Source organism: Lynx canadensis, chromosome B4 (genome assembly GCF_007474595.2).
Source record: "Lynx canadensis isolate LIC74 chromosome B4, mLynCan4.pri.v2, whole genome shotgun sequence".
Lineage (NCBI taxonomy): Eukaryota > Metazoa > Chordata > Mammalia > Carnivora > Felidae > Lynx > Lynx canadensis.
The window spans coordinates 95,541,882-95,566,167 of NC_044309.1; the positions used below are offsets into that span (position 1 = coordinate 95,541,882).

The 24,286-nt window shown below is 35.2% G+C and overlaps 1 protein-coding gene across 1 annotated transcript in view; it reads right to left on the bottom strand.

The window, feature by feature from the left end:
• The window catches only part of ZFC3H1 (zinc finger C3H1-type containing), a 55,161-nt gene that overhangs the window by 20,347 nt on the left and 10,528 nt on the right, over nucleotides 1-24,286 (bottom strand). The window contains exons 3-18 of the mRNA XM_030323236.2: nucleotides 20,078-20,142; nucleotides 15,518-15,716; nucleotides 14,580-14,803; nucleotides 13,250-13,373; nucleotides 10,434-10,531; nucleotides 8,905-9,114; nucleotides 8,570-8,734; nucleotides 7,924-8,061; nucleotides 6,928-7,049; nucleotides 6,205-6,354; nucleotides 3,084-3,258; nucleotides 2,697-2,828; nucleotides 1,798-2,340; nucleotides 1,603-1,712; nucleotides 427-558; nucleotides 201-322 (exon numbers count right to left, since the gene is read on the bottom strand). Coding sequence (XP_030179096.1) covers nucleotides 201-322; nucleotides 427-558; nucleotides 1,603-1,712; nucleotides 1,798-2,340; nucleotides 2,697-2,828; nucleotides 3,084-3,258; nucleotides 6,205-6,354; nucleotides 6,928-7,049; nucleotides 7,924-8,061; nucleotides 8,570-8,734; nucleotides 8,905-9,114; nucleotides 10,434-10,531; nucleotides 13,250-13,373; nucleotides 14,580-14,803; nucleotides 15,518-15,716; nucleotides 20,078-20,142 — 2,709 coding nt within the window. The remainder of the gene's footprint in view (nucleotides 1-200; nucleotides 323-426; nucleotides 559-1,602; nucleotides 1,713-1,797; nucleotides 2,341-2,696; nucleotides 2,829-3,083; nucleotides 3,259-6,204; nucleotides 6,355-6,927; nucleotides 7,050-7,923; nucleotides 8,062-8,569; nucleotides 8,735-8,904; nucleotides 9,115-10,433; nucleotides 10,532-13,249; nucleotides 13,374-14,579; nucleotides 14,804-15,517; nucleotides 15,717-20,077; nucleotides 20,143-24,286) is intronic.

The following is a 24,286-nucleotide window of genomic DNA, read 5'->3' on the forward strand; positions in this document are numbered from 1 at the left end:
TGCAACTAAGGAAGAAATTTTAATTAACTTATATTTGAATAGCAACATGTGGCTAGGGACTACTATATAAAAGCAAATCTGGATAAAATGCCACAGATGAATGTACTGAATTATTACAACTACTTAAAGATGCCAATAAGTAAACATACAATTTTTAATTGCCTAAATTCAAGTTTTCACAACAAGAGGTCTTTAAGTACCTGCTGCAGCAGCAATTTCTTCATCAGTGCTTGTCTCTGAACAACCAATCAAAGACAGATTATATGACAGAATGTCCTGGAATAGCTGTTTTCGGCTAAGCGTATAGTCTTGTGTATGCTGCCTAAAATAAAATAACAACACAGAAAAGAGAATTATGTACATATCAAAGCTAAATAACCAAGACCCTTTTAAATTATAAAATATTCACAAATAAAAACTACTCACCACTGACAATCATCATCATTACATGTTCCTGTTAAATCAAAACGGCAGAAACACTGATCGGGTTCAATCATATTACTGTATGATACTGAGCTTAAGGGAAGTTTTTCCTTGGTTCGATAGTATGGACTAAATCTAAGGAGGAGAAAGGTAGACAGGCACATTATACTCCACAAACAATCCCTATAAAATTAAGAAATTTTTCATTTTTCTCCATTAAAATTTCTATGCTTTGAGCTTACTATTTATCTAATAACTTAATACCAAAATGAACTCGAAAAAACCAGAGTATCAACTAACAGAGACAACTACTTTTATACCTAAAACACAAAAGATCTGAAATAGAAAACAACAAAAATCCTTGTATTTAAACCTAGTATCTTATCATATAATAAAACAGTATATCATATGGGCATTTCTTGTACAATTGGCATTTCTTGTGCAGCCAACAAAATAACCAGGGTTATAACTAGTGTCTGTACTACCCAATAGGTGCTTTACGATTTTATAATTAAATCCTACCCATTTAGTCTCACAAAGTCCAGAAGGCTTTAAAAAAGACATCCACAAAGCTAATCACCTGAGAATGTCTAAATCAATTTTATAAACACTAGCCAGTACATTCCTTAGAGTAATGATAAAATTCTTCTTAAAATTAAAAAATTCTTGTGGCGCCTGGGAGACTTAGTTAAGCGTCAGGTTCTTGATTTCAGCTCAGGTCATGATCTCATGGTTCATGAGATCGAGCCTTGCGTTGGGCTCTGTGCTGACACAGGTAACCTGCTTGGGATTCTCTTCTCCCTCTCTGCCCCTCTCCTGCTCGCTCATTCATGCTCTCTCTCTCAAAATAAACATTAAAATTTTTTTTTTAATTCTCATTCGATTCCAGTTATTTTTCCTAAAATCCCTAATAGACAGTAATCCAGAATTCTCCACAATTCCCCAATAGCCAGAAATAAGGATTTGGTAAGAATAAACCCACTATGAGCTAAACTTTACTTCCTAATATGGTTCACATCTGACAACAAGACAATTTTATTTTCCCTAAAAGGACAAGTTCATTTTTCAGTCACCAAAATGCAATTATTTTTTCATTATTGTTAAACATCCAAGGTTATACTATCATTAAGATCAAGGAACAGTCCTGAAATTCAAGTTTATTGAATCTTTCTTTTATACCTGTACGACTTAAAAACTAGAAGAGGACTATGATAGGGTCTAAAAGGACATGGCTTCACTTCTGTTGTTTTACTCTGTGCTGTCACAAAATCCACATCCACAGAAATCTCCTACAAAAGAAAACAATAATTACATAAAGTAAATAAGCCTAGGGTGAATCCCAGATTTTATACGGAATATGAAATGTTCAGTTACCTGACCATGCAAGGTCTTTTCTGCAATGCCTGTGGTGGTTTTTAAAATCAGTTGTTTTAAGCTGTCAGCTTTTGAATATAATTTTTGTAATTCACCAATTTTTAACCCTAGAAAAAGTTCTGGTTTTTCTACCGTATTCTTAGCAGGTTTGTTTATGCATTCTTTGTTAGGTGTATCAGTGTGCTTAAGGTTAGGTTTAGTAAAAGAATTAGACTCTAAGAACGATCTTCTTCGTTCTCTGTTTGAACCAGACAAAATCTCATCATCAACATCATTTTCCTCAGTGTCCAGACTTAATTTATCTTGAGTCAGATCATGAAGTGATGGTTGGGGTAAAGAAAATTCAGGTTCCTCCTCCACAACTGGAGCAATATTTTGTTGTTCCTTTGCTTTAAGGGCCCGGGCTTCTTTTAGTTTCTGAATTTTCAGGGCATACTCATATTCTAGTTTTTGTAATCGTCTTTTTTCCATAGCAATTAGTTCTGCTGAATGCTTTCTTGGACTTGATATTGGAGAATTGTCCAGTCTCATCATTTTGTTTGGCTGGGGGGAAACATAGTATACATATTTTACATCACTATGATTTCATAAACAATTTTTGGTTGGTGTTATCCTACAATACAATGCCAACAATATAAAACTAAATCACTGATGAGAATAAAACAGTTTTATAGAAGTCCCCAACAGTTATGCCAGTTAATCAATAATCTATGAAAAATAAAACAAAAAGATGAAATAACTAAAAAATTAAGTTTCCAAAAATATGGATGTCATTTAAAAACAAAGCTTTAATCTTTCAGAATATGCAGGAAAAAACGTGTTATTTTATATATCTCTTACCCTTAAAAGTATCATAAAACTTTCTCCTTTCCAAAAATAAAATATTCCTATAAACTTACTCCAAGGCGATCTTGTTCCAGTTTACGTTTTCCTATTTCTTTACTAGCCACTGCCTTTGCCCGAGCAAGCTCCTCTCCGTACTTTAGAGTCAAAGCTTTCTTAATTGTAACACGTTGTTGAACTTTGTGAATCTGAAAATATAGGATAATTCTGAAAATGTAAATGTAAATCTTAAAAGAGGACATACCTTCTCCTTAAATACAGCAGTTTTAGAATATTCAACTGAAAATAAAAATATTCCAAAATTATGTCTCAATGGAAGATAATATATTGGTTACACATTTTGATGGCTTTGGTTTATGGTTTTGTTTTATAAAAAAACTTAGCCCATAAAAATGAGTAGGAATGTGAGACTACAATATCTTCATTTAAAAAAAGAACATTACTTGTTCCTGAAGCTTCTTCAAAAACATTCTGTTGACACTGAGAATTTTCTCTGTTGCCTGAAGCTGTTCTGTAAGTTTTGTAATCTTTGTTTCAGCATTTCGAACAGATTCTTTCTTCTTAGCTTCTTGTTGTACTAGATTCTTTAAAACAGACTCATCTTTCATCAAGAGAATCCTAATTGGGAAATAAAATTTTTTTCTCAACTAGTGGATGAATACCATCAGAATAAAATATTTCCAAAGCAGTAGCTCATTTTAAAAAATATATCAATACAGATGAAAATTTAAAAGGATTAATGTTTTCATATTCACACACATATTCAAATAAACACGATTACATTTAATGAAAGCAACTACAGGTCAATATCACTAAGTTTGAGTAAAGTGAATTACAGCTGAAAAACTATTACTAGTAAATGTGACTGAATCTGACCCTATAGGATTCCTGAAAAATGAGAACTTAAGACAGAAAATTGCTATGTTTGGCTTCATTTATAATGCTCTTAATATATACACAAATAAACATCTAATATAATCAAGCACACTTACAAATCTCTAACCTATTTTATTTAAAGCTAGGCAAGCAAGGGGACAGGAAGTCTAAATTTTTAAACAATATACAGATGTAAAGATTGGAACTGTGAATAAAAACAAAACAAATAAATTAATAAACAAATAAATACAGATTTTAATTTTCTCAACTACTGAATATTATGGTAGACCATAAAATTAAAAAAATGAAAGACCTTGCCCAGGAGATATATTTCTTTTTTATTTTTTTTTTTAATTTTTTTTTAACCTTTATTTATTTTTGAGACAGAGACAGCATGAACAGGGGAGGGTCAGAGAGAGGGAGACACAGAATCGGAAACAGGCTCCAGGCTCCGAGCTGTCAGCACAGAGCCCGACGCGGGGCTCGAACTCACGGACCGTGAGATCGTGACCTGAGCCGAAGCTGGCCGCTCAACCAACTGAGCCACCCAGGCGCCCCCCCAGGAGATATATTTCAACAGTCACAACAATTGTCATCTAAAATGAATCACAGAGGCAGAGACTATGTGATAGAATGGGGAGTAGAAATAAAAGAATTTTTTAAAACCTTTTCACTTTCTGGGGCACCTAGGTAGCTCAGTTGGCTAAGCACCCAACTCTTGATTTCAGCTCGGTGATGATCTCATGGTTCATGGGATCAAGCCCCACAGCGGACTCCATGCTGACAGTGTGAAGCCTACTAGAGATTCTCTCTCCCTCTCTCTCTGTCCCTCCCCTGCTCTCTCTCTAATAAACTTTAAATAAATAAATATTAAAACCTTTTCACTTTTTATCGAAGTTAACAAATAGAATCTAAATGAAATTTATTTTAATCTTTTTTAAAACATACACAATACCATTTCTCATTGATAATTTTGGAGATTTACAGTCACCGCAGCATTTCATTTATGAAGAATACTTTTCATATCTCTAATATCAGGGTGTGTCTTAACATTATTATATATCATAGTTTGGCTAGCAGCAGGTTTTCTTTCTTAGTGCACAAAATAATGGCATATTTTAATTGTAATTAAAATATGGTAGTTAGCACAAAGACAAATATTCAAAATACTTAATCTCCAATGTCTTATTCAAAAATAAAGAACAGGGGCAGCTAGCTGGGTGGCTCAGTCAGTTAAGCGTCAACTCTTGGTTTCAGCTTAGGTCGTGAGCTCATGGTCCTGACATTGAGCCCCGCATCTGGTTCTGCGCTGACAGCCTGACAGCATGGAGCCTGCTTGGGATTCTCTCTCCCTGCCCCTTCCCCATGTGTGCTCTCATGTGTGCGCACACTCTCTCTCTCTCACGAAATAAACTTTAAAATAAGTAATAAAAGAAATAAGGAACAGAACATACTTTCGTTTACTTATAAAAATTTACATAGTCCCTATTGCCTTAATACCTCTCCTTGAGGGATTTGTGTGTGGTGCCTTGTCAAAACACTCCAAATTACATTCTTTTTTATGATTTAAAAAAATAAAGAGTACCAAGGTGGTTGTAAATTCTACCTTTTCCCCTTCACTAATTAACTATGAGTGGATTAACTTCTGAAGCTTGTTTTAAAAACCATTATTTATACACCGTTAATGACTTTTAACATTAAGAATTAATCCATCCCTGTAATCATTTTTTACTATTAATCTTTGAAGTTTAAGAATCGGTTAGTCAGTCAGTTATTAAAAACAGAATAGGGAAAGTCTAACCATCTTTGCACAGAACCTCCCCTTACATGTGTAAACCTACAGGAGGACTAGCAGAACAAAACTCACAAGTGTTGATGTTAACTAAAGCCATTTTGCTCTTCATCAACTGATTTCAAGGTATATGGAGCAAAAAAGATATATAGCCATAATATTTCTATCAAATACACGCTAATGGTCCTCATCAAAGACTATTACAAAAATCTGCAACTATATATGGGGACAGATGTTAACTAAACTTAATGTGGTGATCATTTCATGATATACACCTGAAACTAATATAATATTATATGTCAATTATACCTCAATAAAATAACTTCCCCAAATATGCTAATGAATTAAAATGAATTCTATGACTCATGTCCATCTTATGAAGTTACGCATTTTCAAAATTTTGCAACACTACTCGAACATAGTAATTTCACAAAACACGTAAGTTTAGGATTGTAACTTAATATTCACACACATTTATAGTAACACCGTATTTGACTATGTGTCTTACTGAACAGACTTGGTAATGATTATTTCCAACTGAGCCCACCTTCAACAATATGGTTCTAATGAAGTTATTTCAAAAAGATGTCAAAGTTTTAAGGAAAATTCCAAAACAAGGAGTTTCACAAATGTTTTTAGCAATGAATAAGCCATGTATTTATCTAAAGGGAAAAAAATCTCCTCTGAAATCTTGATATTTTTATTTAAACATTAATACTATTACTTTATGTAAATGTATTATTCAACAAAATGATAGCTTTCTATGGTTTTGCCAAGTATAAAAGAATCTGTAATTATACAACATAGTTATTATTGACATTAACTGTAAAAATATATCATTCAAATATAGGAACATTTAAATATATGCCAGTACTTAATCAGATAAAGAGGCTCACCTATGTTTTTTAAGTTTCGCTTCTGCATCTGTAACCTGCTTAGTAACCATTGCTATTCTGCCAATCCCATCAATTTCTACATCAGAGTTTGCTGGGGATGATGAACTTGTCTTCAGATGATCTGATTTAATTAAACGCTGCTTCTCTCGACTAAAATAATCAATAGAAGTAGATGAATTACACCAAAAAATAAACTAAAATTACTTATCTTTGATAAAGATGTGTTCTATTTCATAAAATAAAGTAAAAATATTAATCATATTGACTAATAATAACCAAGCTGGCATTCAAAGTTGACAATATACAATAGCCTAGGTAGAGAAATGTCAAATCACAATGTTATACACCTGAGACTAATGTAACATCCTCCCAACAATTACTAAAACTACAACAGGAATCTACTACTGATTCTACTATTTTTTCAACTTTACTAAGGTATAATTGACAAATAAAATTATATAAAGTATAAAAAAGTGTAGTTCTCCTTTATAGCAGCTTTAATCCTTTTCTAAGCTGTTTTTATCTCAGTGCACCACTGTATTCAAGCCTATAAATGATCGATCATCTGGCTCCCCCTCCTGTGAATTATAAAAATATTAACTCTGCAGCTTGGATAAAAACCAGCATCACTCATTGCCTAATACCAATACGGTATATAAAGACTAAAGTTAAGTATTAAAAGAGCACGTATCTTTAAAGCTAATTACATAAAATGCTACTTACTTGGCAATCTCTTCCTTTAACAATCTATATTCAATCTTCTTTTCTTCTGGCAAAGCTTCAGGTGTTCGCAAGGGATCATTTTCTTTTTCAGATTTTGGAGGTACTTTCGGTTTTGAAGCTTGCTAGAAAACAGTTGAAGTCAACCAGATCAACAGCTTTCAATAATCCCATGCTAAACTTTAGCTAAGTTTATTATATTTAGCTAATATATATTTAGCTAAGTATATTATATTATTATATTGCAACCCAGTGCACATTTAGCTATTTAGAAATAACAGAGTATCTTCATCATTACTTTATATTTCTTTTCTTAAAACAACACAGCCTGTTAGCCACAACTTAACTGTACAATCCACTAAGACCTACAGTTTTAAAATAATCGAACTAAATCATATGTAACCAACGTATGCACAGTAAGAATAGGGGTATAAGTTGTACTGGGGCACCTGGGTGGCACAGTCAGTTAAGTGTCTGACTTCAGCTCAGGTCATGATCTTGTGGTTCGGAAGTTCAAGCCCCACATCGTGCTCTGGGCTGACAGCTCAGAGCCAGAAGCCTGCTTTGGATTCTATGTCTCCCTCTCTTTCTGCTCCTCCCCCACTCATGCTCTGTCTCTCTCTGTCTCTCTTTCAAATAAATAAACACTAAAAAAAAATTTTTTTTAAGTTGTACTGAGATTATAAAAACTATTTTCTGGTAATATGATACAATTCCAAAGCAATACATTTCCTTGGTACAGAGGACAATTATCTACTCAATTTAACTATTTTGAAAAAGGTACTAGCCAATTTGAATAAAAATAAAGTGGACTTTAATAGTTAAGTCTAATTAAATTTATACATGCTTCATTACATAAAGTCCTAAACAACACAGTACTTAAAATATCCCCACAATTCAATATATTAAAAACTTACACCTCTAAGGTCTAATTTTCAGGGAAAAAAACTTTAACCATGATCAATAAATCATCTTTTCATCTTTCATTATTGCACTTACTTCAGCAGTTCGCCTTGCTTCCTTAATCATGGACTCCAATCCACCAAAAACACTATTTGTTGCCTTGGAAGCCTCTCCATCAGATTCACTGTCATCTGAATCATTCAGTGTTACAACCACTGATTTATGCTTTGGAAGCTGCAAAGACAATATATCTGTTACTCTTGATGACAGAAGTTATCAATTCTTTTCTGGGCCCTACCACAATTAGATATGTAACCTTGGACAAGTCACTTCACCTCTTTTAATTTCAATTCCTAAAAATAATGAATCCAAGTAGATAGTTTATAGTTTTTTATGGTTATGTTGCCTAACTTTGTTCCACTTCACCAATACTGGTTATTTGCCCACAAAATAAAATATTCTATATTGTCAGTCTTTCTAGATACTGTGACCACCTTTCTCATTAAGTTTTATATTCTCCAACTTTCTATAAAGAACCATAATGCCACCTAAATTAATTCTTTTACAACCAAACAAAAAAATAATTAATGACAAATTATACAATTTAAAAATTACACAATTAATGACAAACTTTTTTGACACATATAAATAAACTGGGAGGCAGGGAATAAGACAGTAAAATTTCATAAAAATTTCTCACAAGCTATGTAGCAGTAGGATTAAATATTCTGCTTGTTTTTACCGAAATCACAGTTCGTGGAAGACGAGGTCCTCTATGAAACTTTGGATTCTGAATCCTAGGCTGAGATACTGTATTAATACTGACTATTGATAGATTGCTTCTTGGCACAGGCTGTGAACTGTTCAGTACTGGAGGTGAAGGTGGGTCACTATTACTAGATGTTTCCTAAATAAGGAAAAGAGAAATATGAAACATTTTTAAATAAAAAGACACTTCTGTCATTTTTTAGACTAGTGCTACTTTACTGAAAAGCCCAATGAATCCCAAACAGAAAAGCAGAACTACCTAAAACTAAGCTCAAGAGCACCACCTAGAGGTTCAGGCACCTAAATTACCTCTGGCTTAAAAGCTCTTTTATTTGCAAGAGATTTAAGTAGCTCTTCTCGAAGCAGCATTTCTTCCTCCTCTTCCTCATCTGCAAAAGGTGGTTTTGGAGGCTGTTCTGGATCTTCAGGTGGAAGAGGTGGTAAAGGTGGTAGAGGAGGTAGAGGTTCAAGAGAAACACATAAGCCTTCCACATAAGGCTGGCTCAAAGGTGGCATAGACTAGTTATTTTTAGAAGAGAAGAAATAATAATTACAATGCAAATACTACCAATTCAAAATGTTTATCTATGGAGCTACATTAAATTTAAAAAGGTAAACTTTAGATTATTACTTCAATTGTAAACAGAAGTGAACTAAGCATCCTGTAAATCTTAAAACTAACCCAAATTCAATATTCAACCATGAAAAAAGTATAATTTTTACAATAAAAAAAATCAACGATATTTGAAACATTTAATTTATGAACTTCAGGGCAATTATACAAACTCTTCCATTATCTTTCTTATTTTCATTTAGCATTCTAAAAGACAGAAATCAAATTTTACAGGGTTTTTCCCTTTAGATGACTACCTGAAAACAAGTGGAATTACTGAAAACAAAGGTGATATTTAAGTAAAAAACAAAATTAGGCACCAAAGAGATTCTGAGACTAGTCCAGAGTATCTCAAGAACTGTCAAGAACAATCTCTTAATTCCTTGTGAAATGGCTTCTTAGAAATTATAAAGAAAACTAATTGTATACAAATCCTTGAGTTTGGAAAGTTTTGTTTCAAAGACCTTCTAGTATTTCCCTTGGCACTTAGCTCATCCATTCTCCATTTCCCAAAAGAAAACATTTCAAGGGGGAAAAAAAAAAAACCTTTTCCTTCACTCTGTGCTCTAATATTCCCCTCACCTTAAGCTAGGACACCAGATGTCCACCTAGCAACTGTGAAATGGTAATGTTCCCGCTAACTCACTGAGAACTTCAGAACTTTTACTTAATGATTCCCTCACTTCCTTTTTTCCCTTTTTTTTAAAAATGGGGGACTGGCAGTTCTTTTAAAAGGAAGATGGGGAAAAAGAAATTAACTTCTACATAAAATGATCTTTTTTTGCTGAAATTTCAAATAAAAAATAACCATAATTCACCAAAAGAAAAAGGAAAGAATTTATTTCTAGAAGTATCGTTCATGCATCTAAATCCCAACTGCCAAAAAATACAAAACACAAGATAATCTCATTCTTCTTTGGAATAAAGTTTTGGAGTAGCTACTAGCTGAGAAGGAAAAAGGAAACATGGTAAGTATTGAACAAAAGTACACATGAGATTAAAAAATAGCTATGAAAAAAAATCTACCATATGGACAACCCCGCCAATACATAAATAACTATTTATTCTATAGGTTTCATAGCTATTCATTTTGGTAAACAATTCTAATTGAAGCTCTCTTCAAACATTAACTGCTTTTAATTACCTGCCAGTTTTTCAGAACAAATTAGAAAAGACACAAAACAACAAAATAATTCTCTTAGAAATCACATCAGTTCTCACTTACAGAAACCTGAGGTGGTGGAGGCAAAGAAATAGATGGTGCTGGAGAAAAATACCCCAGTGAACATTCAGAGAAGAATGGTGGTTGCACCGGTGAAGGGGCTGTAAAAAATTTTTTCATTAAGAATTTACAGACGAATATTCTTCAACAGGAATAAATTAAGATTATGATATGTTTGAAGAAATAAAAATACATCAAAGTAGAGTGCAAATTAATCTCTAACAAATTCTTTAACCTCCATGAATCCTTTCCACCTATTTAAAATTATCATAACATCAGCCTTCCAACTTAAGCTGACAATTAGTGCCTTAAACCTCTCTAGTTTGAAAAAAACAAAAAAATCCAAAAACCTCTCTAGTTTGTTCCACTTTTCACCTAATGATGGTAACAAGGAAGGAATAGAGCAGGAAAGGCTCTTTTTTTTACATACTTTTTTTTTTTTACAAACATATTTTTTAAAGGAATAGTAAAACAAAAAATTCCCTTGAATCTGCTAAAGTGCCCTAACCAATAAAACAAAACAAAACCAGTGATGTAATTTCATTCTTCATGTGGAGCAAAGAAATGAACTATTAAGCTGTATAGAAAGCAAATAGCGGGGCGCCTGGGTGGCTCAGTCGGTTGAGCTTCCGACTTCGGCTCAGGTCATGATCTTACGGTCTGTGAGTTCCAGCCCCGTGTCGGGCTCTGTGCTGACAGCTCAGAGCCTGGAGCCTGTTTCAGATTCTGTGTCTCCCTCTCTCTCTGACCCTCCCCCATTCATGCTCTGTGTCTCAAAAATAAATAAACATAAAAAAAAAAAAAAAGAAAGCAAATAGGACTAGGAATGAAAAGAACTACTTATATTTAATCAATTAAATGTACACTAAGTCACATTTTAATAATTCTGAAGTAAAATCAATGCATCTCTGTTAAATTGTTAGCATTTTTTCTTCCATGGTAGCAGATAAAAATAATTATGCATTTCAACTTCAGTAGTTTCTTAAGACTAGGTGAAATATGGCAGATTCAAAGACGACTCTTGCTACCCAGTAACTACAGACAAACTTCAGGGAAAAACTAATGCTTCTTCTTTATCCCAGGTGTCTCACAAATCAATATGGCTATTACCCACCTATTATATGGTTAACTTGTACCATATAATGATAGCATTTGAATATACATTGGCCTTTAGAACATTATACTTCTTAAATATCAGTACCTGTAGTGAATACAGCAAAAAGTTAAAATTTGATAAAGTTGAGTAAAGACTGCATTCTCTATTAATTTTTTAAAGTTTACCTATTTATTTAAAGTGGGCCCTACACCCAACACGGGGCTTGAACTCACAACCCCAATGACAAGAGTTGCATGCTCCACTGACTGAGCCAGCCAGGTGCCCCATTTTACAAAATTCTTTTGAAAGCATAGTTCATAAAGTTATTTTATAGAAAGAGAAAGTATTAATAATATTATCAATATTGGGAATGCAATGAATTATCTCAAAGAATCTACGAATAAGAAAACTTAATACTGACCAAAGAGTTAAATGTTGAAATAAAAACAGGGGTGCCTGGGTGGCTCAATTAAGCTTCCAACTCTTGATTTCGGCTTAGGTCATGACCTCACAGTAGTGAGATCGAGCCCCAAGTTAGGCTCGGCTGCTTGGGATTCTCTCTCTCTCTCTCTCTCTCTCTCTCTGCCCCTCCCTTGCTTGCGCTTGGGCTCTCTCACTCTCAAAATAAATGTATGATGTGAAATTATCAAACATCAGCCTTAAAACAATTAACCTAAAATGAGCACTTTGGGTAAACATTAGTCAAATCATATGTTTTTCTTTGTCTCTGTCTAGACACACCCAGCATGATTCTAGCTGGCAACATGACCACAGGATTTGGTTTGCTCTGACAACATGACCACAGGAAGAAATACACTGATCATACGATTGTTCAAGTATTCCAGCTCCTAGAATGTCAACTGCATTCAGTTATCTGCCTTAGTCTTACGTGTGGTTACTTTTTTTTAATGTTTATTTATTTATTTTTGAGAGAGTCAGAGCACATGAGCATAAGCTGGGGAGGGGCAGAGAGAGAGTGTGAGAAAATCCCGGGGAGGCTCCATGCTGTGAACACAGAGCCCAATGCGGGGCTAGAATTCACAAACTGTGAAATCATGACCTGAGCAGTAATCAAGAGTCAGACACCTAACCGACACACAGGCACCCCAGTCTTGTGTTTTAATTAGTAAGAAAATAGGCCTCTCACAAAATCACTCTTGAATATCACCTAAGCAAGTCTCTAGCTCTCAAGAATAGTCACATCCTAATGTATGCGATCGAACTGAGGTACTACCCTCATCAGTTCTAACCAGCCTCTCTTGAGATGCTACTAGTACTACTTTCCATCTGCAAATTCCTTAGAAGTAACATCGCTGGAAGGAGAAAGGAAGCCTCAAACAAGATTTTTTTTTTTACTAAACTAGAAAGTATCTTTAACATAAAGTTAACTTTAGAGATCAAAAGTTTATTGTGTTTTATTTAAAAACAGTGTTCCATCTTTCCAACTATCTTCACTTTTTAGATCCAACAGTTAATAGGAGTTTAAATACTGCCTTTTTATTTAAATCCTATCTAGAAACAAACACCTAGAAATAAAGGTTCATATTACATATTTGAGGTTTGCTCTCAGAGTATTTACACCATTAAATGTCTACAGTTACACAATTCACCAGCAAATATCACTTTTCATGACACATTTCTTCCAAGGTTTGGGTAACTTTATGATCATTTTCTATTTATGAAAATTTGTGAATATGATAATGTTTTAAGTTTTGGTTCATACCTGGAGAATTGGTTTCACTATCTGTATCCATAGCAACTTCTTCATAGTTATCATATTGATAAATGCCTCCTCCACTATCAGTAGGTTGCTTATCTAAGGATCGTCTTAGGTCAGGATCTGAAGACTAATAACAAGATTTTTTTTAGTTTCAAAGCATTTTCTGTCTCAGTCTATTCTTACACTAGAAACTACGAAACAATTGACAGTTATTTCTAGGGAACACTATCAAAAATCATATTCATCTGTAAAATTAAGATGTTCAAGTTCTTGAATACTTATGGCCTCTCTAAAAAACCAGATGAATAAACTCAAGTTTTAGGTCACTGAGACTATATTTTGGAGTATTTCCAAAAAATCCAGTAACATCTTAGTTATGGATACATTAATGATAGCTGAAAACTAGAAATTCTTAGTTGACATGTTTATGTGTAGTTTTCTTTTTTTATTTCTTACACGTTTCACTCAGAGACAGTTCTTAACAAACCAAAATCTAACAAAACCAATCCTGATGGATAAAGAGTCATGTAAAAGTGCAACACTTTTCTCTAAAAGAGATTCTATCAAAGTACTTTTTAGAAGTTCAAAGTATATTGATAAATTCCTTGCTTAAACAAACCTAACTCCTGACTCCCTACAAAGTGCTTTTACTTTTTAACATCCCTCTCTTCAACAGTCCATTCACTAGTCTCAAATCGCAAAATTCTAATATTTGTCACTTATACCACTAGAGACTGATATTAAATCTCCAATTTACTGCCTAACACCATCCATAAAAACCAATGACTTAATTATTAATGACTTTACATAATAAATTCTTAATGCTTAAACTAAATGCTTAATAACTAAAGTAGCCACAAGCAGTCAGACTATGATGATTTAACTTTCTTTAAAACATTCCATACCAACTGGTCATGACACACTTCTAATTCTACAATACTAAACAAATGTTAAAAAACAAAAACCAAAAAAACAACTAATGAAATTCTGCCCTTATAACTTAAGGTATGGCCACTTTTTTTTTTTTTTGGATAGGTCTATACTACAATTTAGTAATCTCACTTTCTTCTAAATACAGAAGGATGAAAAAGCCAAAAGCAGACTTTGCTAACCATATTTTAGTCTTTCATTTCTTCTATTTCTATTATCTATAACTATATAAGACTCATTCTCAATTATAACCAACCTTCTCATCTCTCCAAAAAAGTTTTATCAAATTCTATCAAATACAAGAGATCTACGCTTTTTCTTAATTGACTGACCTTATGATAAAAGACAACAAAGACACTTAAATTTGAATAACATTTTGATTTTATATTTTAGCACTCTTTACCTTACTTCTTGATCTCCTCTTTCCACCAACCAATTTCATGAATCGATTGTACTGCTCTTCCTGATTTGAGAGATCTCGAATTTTTCTGATTTCTTCTTCTCTTTTCCTTCTCTCTTCTTCTTCAGCTTGTTTCCGCTGATCCTCTTCTTTCTGTCTTTCCTGTTCTTTTTGTTGTTGTAGTTTCTTCCAAGCCTTTGTTTGCTGCTTCCTTAATGCCTGTTTAGCTTTAAATAGAAAATACAGAAACATCAGTACCTACTAGAGTTAGAATTTCCTACATAAAAGAAAACAAGAGCTTTATAATTTATTTTCATTATTGTTAAGTCAAATATACAGCTGTTCCTCCAAGTTCTGTTTATACAGGATTGTCCCCCATTCAGGGCCCTGTAAATCTGCAAACTCAAAACTTTGTGAGTTAAAATCTTGAAATTAGGGGCACCTAGGTGGCTCAGTCGGTTGAGTGTCTGACTCTTGATTTCGGCTCAGGTCACAAACCCAGAGTCATAGGACTGAATCCCATATTACGCTCCGTGCCAAGTGTGGAGCTTGCTTGAGATGGTCTCTCTCTCTCCCCACCGCTCCCCTCCCCCCGCTTGCGTTTTTTCTCTAAAATTAAAAAAAATTTTTTTTTTAATCTTGAAACTATACTGATGTATGAAATCAATTAAAAGAATTTAACAGGGGCACCTGGGTGGCTAAGTCGGTTAAGCGTCCAACTTTGGCTCAGGTCATGATTTCGCGGTTTGTGAGTTCGAGCCCTGCGTCGGGCTCTGTGCTGACAGCTCGGAGCCTGGAGCCTGGAGCCTGCTTCAGATTCTGTGTCTCCCTCTCTCTCTGCCCCTCCCCCCGCTCGCACTCTGTCTCTCTCTCCCTCTCTCAAAAATAAAAAAACATTAAAAAGAATTTTTTTAAAGAATTTAACAGAAATGATCAATCACCTGTAGTGCTAACTTTTTTGGCTGAATGTGTTTTTGTACTGGTTTTAACTTTTTGTTGTACAGTTTTCGTCTTAGTCAACTTTTCTTTGCTTTCTTTCATCACCTGCTGTTCTTTTTGTTGCCATTTTTTACTGGCTGACTGAAGAGCCAAAAGTCGAAGTTGTAGTTCAGACAGTTCCTCTTCATCTTCACCAAGTTTCTTTAAAAAAATAAACAGTTGCAATTTTTTAGTTCTCTTATTTAACCTTAAACATTTTACCAAGTCAAATCTTTCCTAAGATCAGAATTTAAAGTTAGCTGTAAGGCAAATATTTAAATAGCAATGTAACTGAAATAAGGAAACTAAACTACTTTCCGCACAGCCCTACATCCTAATTCAGTCCCTATGATATAGAAGATCAATCTGTAGACTGTGTGTGTGTATATGTAAGTTGAAGGGTTAGAAGAGGTGGATATAAATGATGGAACAGGATGATGCAAAAAGAAAAAAAAAAGGAAAGTTAAAGGTCAGAGATCAGCATTTAACTGAACTTCCCAAACAAGTAAAAATCTGATGACAACAAATGCAAGAAGAAATCAACCCAGAGGTGGCTTAACGAATGAAGAATGTCTCTGTTCCTCCCCGACTTACCCTCTGTCTCTCTCTCTCAAAAATAACTAAACATTTAAAAAAAAAAATTTTAAATTTTTTTAACCTGGGTGACTCAGTCGGTTAAGCATCCGACTCTCAAGCGTCTCAAGCGTCATGACTCTAATCATTCACGATCTCAGTTCCTGGTTCGAGCTCCCCCTCCGGCTCGGTGCTGACAGCTCATAGCCTGGAACCTGCTTCGGATTCTATGTCTCCACGCTTTCTGTTCCTTCCCCACTTGCCCTCTGTCTCTCTCTCTCTCTCAAAATTAAACATTAAAAAAATTTTTTTTAAAAAGAATAAAGAATGAAGTGGTTCTGTAATCATGTGATTTACTAGTGTTACAAGGAATACAGAGAACAAGTACACTGAATGTCAAGGTTGAAATTTGCAAACTTTAAAAAAAATATGTATTTTGGGGTGCGTGGGTGGCTCAGTCGGTTAAGTGTCCAAATCTTGGTTTCGGCTCTGGTCATGATCTCCCGGGTTTGTGAGTTCAAGTCCTATATTGGGCTCTGTGCTGACAGTGCAGAGCCTGCTTGGGATTCTCTCTCTCCCTCTATCGCTTCCCCTCCCCTGCTTGCTCTCTCTCTTAAAAATAAACAAACTTTGGGGCGCCTGGGTGGCGCAGTCGGTTAAGCGTCCGACTTCAGCCAGGTCACGATCTCGCGATCCGTGAGTTCAAGCCCCGCGTCGGGCTCTGGGCTGATGGCTCAGAGCCTGGAGCCTGTTTCCGATTCTGTGTCTCCCTCTCTCTGCCCCTCCCCCGTTCGTGCTCTGTCTCTCGCTGTCCCAAAAATAAATAAACATTGAAAAAAATAAAAATAAAAAAAAATAAACTTAAAAAATATTTTTTTAAATACGTATTTTATTATTCTTTAAATCAGATTTACTTATATTTGAACATTACATGTCCTAAAACTACGGATATGTATCTGAACATTTAAAATATTTTGAACACCCAAGACTTTTCTTCAGGGAAGCTGAAATAGGAAAACAGGTTACAAGCAAATGTTTGAAATTTTTTTTCCAACTGAAATACCTTCTTACATTTTTCACTCTACCTTTTTTGAGATAATTTAAAAAATTAATCTATTCTCCACATTTTAGCTAAAATGTAATGTCAGGCAAACAAAACGGAGGTTCTAAATTGAGTACATGGATTTGGTGGGAAGAGAGATTTTGGGAGTCCTCTGTCCTCTCCACCCTTTGAGGTTAAATGCAAAACTGTTTTTCCTTTATGTGTATTTATTTATTTATTAATGTTTTATTTTATTTTTGACAGAGACAGAATGCAAGGGGGTTAGGGGCAGAGAGAGAGGGAGACACAGAAGCAGAAGCAGGCTTCAGGCTCTGAGCTGTCAGCACAGAGCCCAACGTGGGGCTCGAACTCACAAGCTGTGAGATCATGACCTGAGCCGAAGTCAGACGCTCAACCAACTGAGCCACCCAGGCGCCCCCCTTTATGTGTATTTATAAAGCAGGGAATCAAAACAAACTATGACTCACAACAACGGTTAAGGCCCACTTATCTAATGACTTTTACTTATAGGTAAATTGTAATCACTTTTTTCCTAATATCCAATTAAATTATTTAACATCTAAGAATAAAGAAACCTTTCTTTATGGATCCTTCCTACGGGCTTCAATTTACTATGAACTATTTTAAGTGCCTAACTGAATTACCATCACATATGTCAGTACTTTAGTTTATCCAAACCAGGATATAGTTACTCTTTGCATTGCTGGGAAATATATGTAACAAATGAACTGAAAAATTATCTTTATGGGGAGAGTGGGTGGCTCAGTCTGTTGAGCTTTGGACTTTGGCTCAGGTCAAAACCTCAGAGTTCATGAGTTTGAGCCCTGCGTCAGGCTCTGTGCTGACAGCTCAGAGCCTAGAGCCTGCTTCAGATTCTGTGTATCCCTCTCGCTCTGCCCCTCCCCTACTCATGATCTCTCTCTCTCTCAAAAATGAGTAGGTGTTAAAAAAATAAATAAATAAAAATATAAAAAAAAATACCAAATTCTACTGCTTTGTATGGACATTCTACAGCTGTGCTATCCAGTATGGTGGCAATGAGCCCTCATGTGGTTATTTAAATTTAAATTAACTAAAATTGAGTAGGAAATTTAGTTCCTCTGCCATACTAATCACACTTCAAGTGCTTAAAAGCCACATGTGGTTTATAGCTACCATATTGGAGACTGCAGATAAAGGACATTTCCATTACTGCAGAAAATTCTATTGGATACTGCTGATCTAGAGAATTTAAAATAAAGCTATCATCACCATTTCATTGGGACTTAAAAGTCTTTGATTACTTTTTATTCTTTTGGAATAAAAAAGTTACTGATTCTGTCACACAACTATATGCTACTTAAAGCAGCTACCTCATTAGCAAGAGCACTGAACCTCATTCAACTCCTTGCTCTGACACTTAAGTCCTACATAACTTTAGGCAAGTCACTTAATCTACCCATATGAATCTTACCTCATCTGTAAACCGGAAAATATCAACTTAATTTAGCAGATTATTGTGAGAACATTCAAAACATATACAAGTGTATATGTATGTGCATACATATAAATATATGTACCTGTTATATTATCAATCTTAAATTCAGGTCCACCTCTTTCCTAAAGCTCCTAGGCTCTCTGCATCATTTTGATTTACTCATAAAAACTAAGTGAAATAAGGGGTGCCTGGATGGCTCAGTCAGTTAAGCGTGTGACTTCGGCTAGGGTCATGATCTCACCGTTCGTGCATTCAAGCCCTGCATCGGGCTCTGTCCTGACAGCTCAGAGTCTGGAGCTTGCTTCAGATTCTGTGTCTTCCTCTCTCTCTGCGCCTCCCCCGTTAAACTCTGTCTCTCTCTCAAAAATAAACATTAAAAAAAAAAAAAAAAAGTGAAATCTTAAAAGAAGGAACTGAAGGTATTTCATATTTCTAATTAAATAAAGAAAAGGCTTGGGCTGGGGTGCCTGGGTGGCTCAGTCAGTTGAGTGGCTGACTTTGGCTCAGGTCATGATCTCCAGGTTCAAGAGTTTGAGCCCCACGTTGGGCTCTGTGCTGACAGCTCAGAGCCTGGAGCCTGCTTTGGAGTCTGTGTCTCCCTGTCTCTCTGTCCCTCCCTTGCTTGTGCTGTCTCTCTCACTCTTGAAAATTAAAAAAAAAAAAAATTAAAAAAAAAAAAAAAAGGCTTGGGCTATTGAAAGCTATTATGTATCAAACACACTACTTGGTGCTTCTGTACTTTATCCTGCTGAACCTCACCACAATCCAGAAAACAGACGACATTAAATTCATTTTGTAGAAAAGAAAATAGAGACAAGTAAAGGCTAAAGAGCTTACGCAAGATCACTCAGCTAGTAAGAGGAGGGGCTAGAACTGAAAAGCTGGTCAAGGTCTAACTCCAAAGATTTCCAATACAGGATAACCTCCCAAAAGTAGGAAAACACAATCCCTGGGTGAAAATTAAAAGTTTCAAAAAACTAACAAGCAAAAAGATCATCTATGGATATATATACGAAAATCGTCGGACTTTGGCTCAGGTCATGATCTCATGGCTTGGGAGTTCGAGCCTCATATCGGGTCCTGTGCTAACGGCTCAGAGCCTGGAGCCTGTGTCAATTCTGTGTCTCCATTTCTGTCTGCCCCTCCCCAACTTGTGCACACACATGCTTTCTCTGTCAAAAATAAACATTAAAAAAAATTTCAATTCAATTGAACCCAGTGCAAAGACACTTCAGGACATCTCTCCAGATTTTCTTATATTTAAGGCTTATGTCCAAATGGAGGTAATGATGAAAAAATGATAAAGAAAATGAGCAAAAAGCAAGACAGAATCTTCTTTCACAAGAAGTGAGCAAAGTGAGCAACAATCAGTTTTACAGAGACACCGAATTCCAAAAAGCAGTATCTTACCTTTTCAGATAAAATGTCAGAGGCACTAATTCTTCTTGTTAAATTTTGTTCTTTATCTTCTAATCCTTTAAAATAAAACAGCATACTTTGAATACTCAATAAATAGCTACAATCAATTTAAAATGAAATGCTATATGATATTTAGTAGTTATTATTTTAAAAGGTCTCTCATTTCCACAATATTCGAACGAAAAGGAAAGGATGTTATTAGAATGAAAATCTGACCAAACTTCTCATATCAGCTTTATCTCTGAAAGTTATAAGACGAAATTATTAAAAATATCAAATAAGTTAAAACTGTACTTTGATAAAAAATGACTTCTGAAATAAAAGTAATTATTTGAATAACAGAATTTACATTAAGCTGGCAGGTACCTTATGAGCACAATGCTACCTTAAAAATAAGTACAAACCATAAATTTCAAACTATAAATATAACTTTACGCAAAGTTTATAAAAGCAAGTAATGGTTTAATTCACCAAACATGTACTTAGGCACTGTCCTACCATTGTTACAGGTCTCTAACAATACAATTATTTCAATTTTGCCTCAATACTTCCAAAATGAAAATTGGTCTTGTGCAGTCACGCAGTATTAGCTAGAATTCTAAACTGAGTTAAAGACAATCGTCAGGATATAGGTAGTAGTTAAAATTATAGTAATTAAGAACATTCCTGGAGAATGGAACACTGAGGAAGGACATCAACAGTAAGAAATTACAAATGAAAACTAATTTTATTTTAATTAGTTTTAAAAAAGGAAAATCAGGTTATATGAAATTCCAGATGTGTATGGTATTACAAAAATCCCAAATTTTCAAGATTATCAAGAAAAACATCACTGAATACAATAGATACATCTACTCCCTATAGAATATTCTCAACATTGTAACCTGAATGGTCCTTTGAGAATATACAACAAATTATGCCAGTCCTTTGCTCAAGACTCCACAGTAGCTCACATTTCACTCAGTATAAAACACAAAATTCTTGTAAGGCTCTACATGATCTAACCCAACCCATCATCCCTGACCTCTTCTTTCCCACTATTCAGCACTCCCATGCTTTTTTCTTTAGTGGCAGAGGCCTCCCTGTTATTCCCCAAATATGCCAATATCCTTCTCCCTTAACAGTAGTTATCCTGGTTCACAGATTCTCAAACTTTATTAACAGGTATTAGAATCAGCAAGAATGGGGGTGCCTGGGTGGCTCAGTCGGTTAAGTGTCCCACTTCAGCTCAGGTCATGATCTCATGGTTCGTGGGTTTGAGCCCCATATCGAGCCCTGTGCTGACAGCTCAGAGCCTGGATCTTGCTTCGGATTCTGTGTCTCCCTCTTTCTGCCCTTCCCTGATCATGCTCTGTCTCTATCTCTCAAACATAAACATTAAAAAAAAATTTAAAAAAAAAAAAAAAAAGAATCAACAAGAATGCTTGCCAAATATAGATTGTTAGTCCCCACTTCCAGAATTTCCAATTCAGTAGATCTAAGATAAGGCATGATCATTTGCATTTCTATCAAGTGCCCAGGTAAGGCTGATCCAATGAACAAGGTTAGAAAACCACTGCTCTATTTATTCTTTGCCTAGCTCTTCCCCAGATACCCATTTGGCTATTCCCTCACTGTCTTCAAAGGCTTCATTTAAATCTTTGTCCAAATTCAGGCCTCTCCTGATCACTCATTAACACTGCAACCTATTCCTGCTACCGCCCTCCTACTTACCCTGCTATACTTTTTCCATAACTGTTATTTACAAATCATATTTACTTTCCCCTTTCTAAAACGGAGGCCAATGAAGGCATAAATGACTGGCTACTTTGTTCACGGATATATTTCAACAAGTCTGGAATTCAAGTGCTTGAGTGAATGGAAGAATGAAATTAAAAAATGTAGGAAAATGAAAAATTAATTTTGCAATGACATCAAGTAATCCAGCCCTGACTAGTTTCAGTATTCAGGTAAGGAGCAGAAAAAGCAGATTACATTGTATTAAGAGGGAATAAGAGGTATAGTGAAGAGAGTCAGCACAGGTTAGTGTTTCCAGAAGTCTGGCTGAAAAGACAGAAGTTATGGGAGAATACAGAGTGGGGAGAGAGTGATTAAGTTTGGGAAGGAAAAAAACGCAAATGTTTATAATAACCCCTTAAGAGAACGTGGTTAAAGATGAATCAAAATAAACAACAGACGGAGCGCAAGGTCCGAAAGATGGTAGAAAGTAGAGCCAGGAGTACAGGTTAAAACAAGTGACCATAAACAAAAAGAAAGTCTCCATTTCATCAGTGTGGAAACACTGAAGTGAAAATCAATATGGATATAAGTTTATAATCAGAAAGTGAAAAGTTGGAAGTTGAGTGAGAGAACCGGAAATAAGAGGCACACTCATAGACTGACAACATTATTTTTAATCAATGAAGTTGAGTGAAAGGCCTGAAAAAAATGATAAAGGTTTAGAAGAGTTGTTGAGAGAAATGGAAAAGAAGCTGATCACTAACAACTTAAAAGCTTGATGGCAGAGTCTTACTGAAGAGCTGGAAGGGCTGGATGGTGGCAGCTGCAGGATGCATATGAAGAAACACTAACCAAATAATTTATTGATTCATATAAATTTTAGCTCTTTGGTTTTCCTCCTACACTGCTATCAGTTACTTTTCTAAAAAGATACCTGATAATATCATTTTCCTGTTTAAAAATATTCAGTGGCATACGTGATGTTTAAGAAAATCTAAATTCCTTAGCCAAGACATTCAAGGCCCTCTGCAATCTGATCTCAATCTACCCTTTTACCCCTCCCAGAAATATACCATATATCCCAAACTGCGCCGGTACTAGATCAATCTCAATTATCCTTTAAAAATTCTGTGCTTTATCTGCTCATTTGGTTCCTTCTAACTTCCCAAGTCAAAAAAACTCATTTTTTTGAGGCACATATCAAACATTTCCATCACTATGAAAATTTTCCAAGCCCAGGGGTGGACATAGCTGATCCATCCCCTGTATTACTGCAGGCTTTCATACATAACTTTTATTATACTCTCATGTATACTTTTATACATAACTCATTATTTCATACGTAACTCTTACTAATAGTTACTTGTGTCTTTTCTATCCCACTGAGTTACTCTTTTTGAAACTGCCTGGAATCATGGTGCTAAACTGAGGAGGAAAAAACACATCCCTGAGTAAGTGTAACCAAAATCAGTCACCACTCAGGTTTATAACCCAATCTATACTACATGGGTGGCCTTGAAAACTTCGAATATAAAGTACTCCCAGAACAAAAGTCTACACAGGTGCCTGACAGTGGCAAAAACAAGCTCTCCCTTAGAAATCCATCTTTGTCCCAGGTCTCAAAAAATTCCCACCGAAAAAACTGAAAGAAAAATGAACACCTGTTAAAAAAAAAAGAAAAAAAAAAAAAAAAGGAGGAGTGCCTGGGTGGCTTAGTTGGTTGGGTGTCTGACTTTGGCTCGGATCATGATCTCACAGTTTGTGAGTTCAGGCCCCGCATCGGGCTCTGTGCTGATGGCTCAGAGCCGGGAGCTTGCTTCAGATTCTGTGTGTCTCTCTCTGCTCCTCCCCCACTTGCTCTTTCTCTCTCAAAAATAAATAAACATTAAAAAAAAATTTTTTTTTAAAGGAAAAAAGAAAAAAAAAAGAAAAAGAAACTAATCACTAAACATTCAAGAAAAGAAGGCACCAAAATATGGGAAACAGAAATGAAACCCATAAAAACCTTAGATACTGGAAATTAGCAAAGGAAAAGAAAAAAACAAAACATCATGGTTTGTGAGTTCAAGTCCCACATCGGGCTCTGTGCTGACAGCTCAGAGCCTGGAGCCTGCCCCACTACGTTCTTTCTTTGCCTCAAAAATAAATAAACTTTAAAAAATTAAAAAAAAAAGAAAGATAAATTTGAAGATTCTCTTCGTCTCCCTCTGCTCCTCTACCCTATCTGCTCACTCTTTCTAATAAAATTAAAAAATAAATTTTTTCTTTAAATTTAAAGGAGTGCCTGGGTGGCTCAGTTGGTTGAGCATCTGACTCTCGATTTCACATCAGGTCACGATCCCAGAGTCGTGGGATCGAGCCCTGTATCAGGCTCCTTGCTGAGCATGAAGCCTGCTTAAGTTTCTCGTCCTCTCTATCTCTTTCTCAGTCTCTCAGGGCGCCTGGGTGGCTCAGTTGGTTAAGGTCTGACTCTTGATTTCA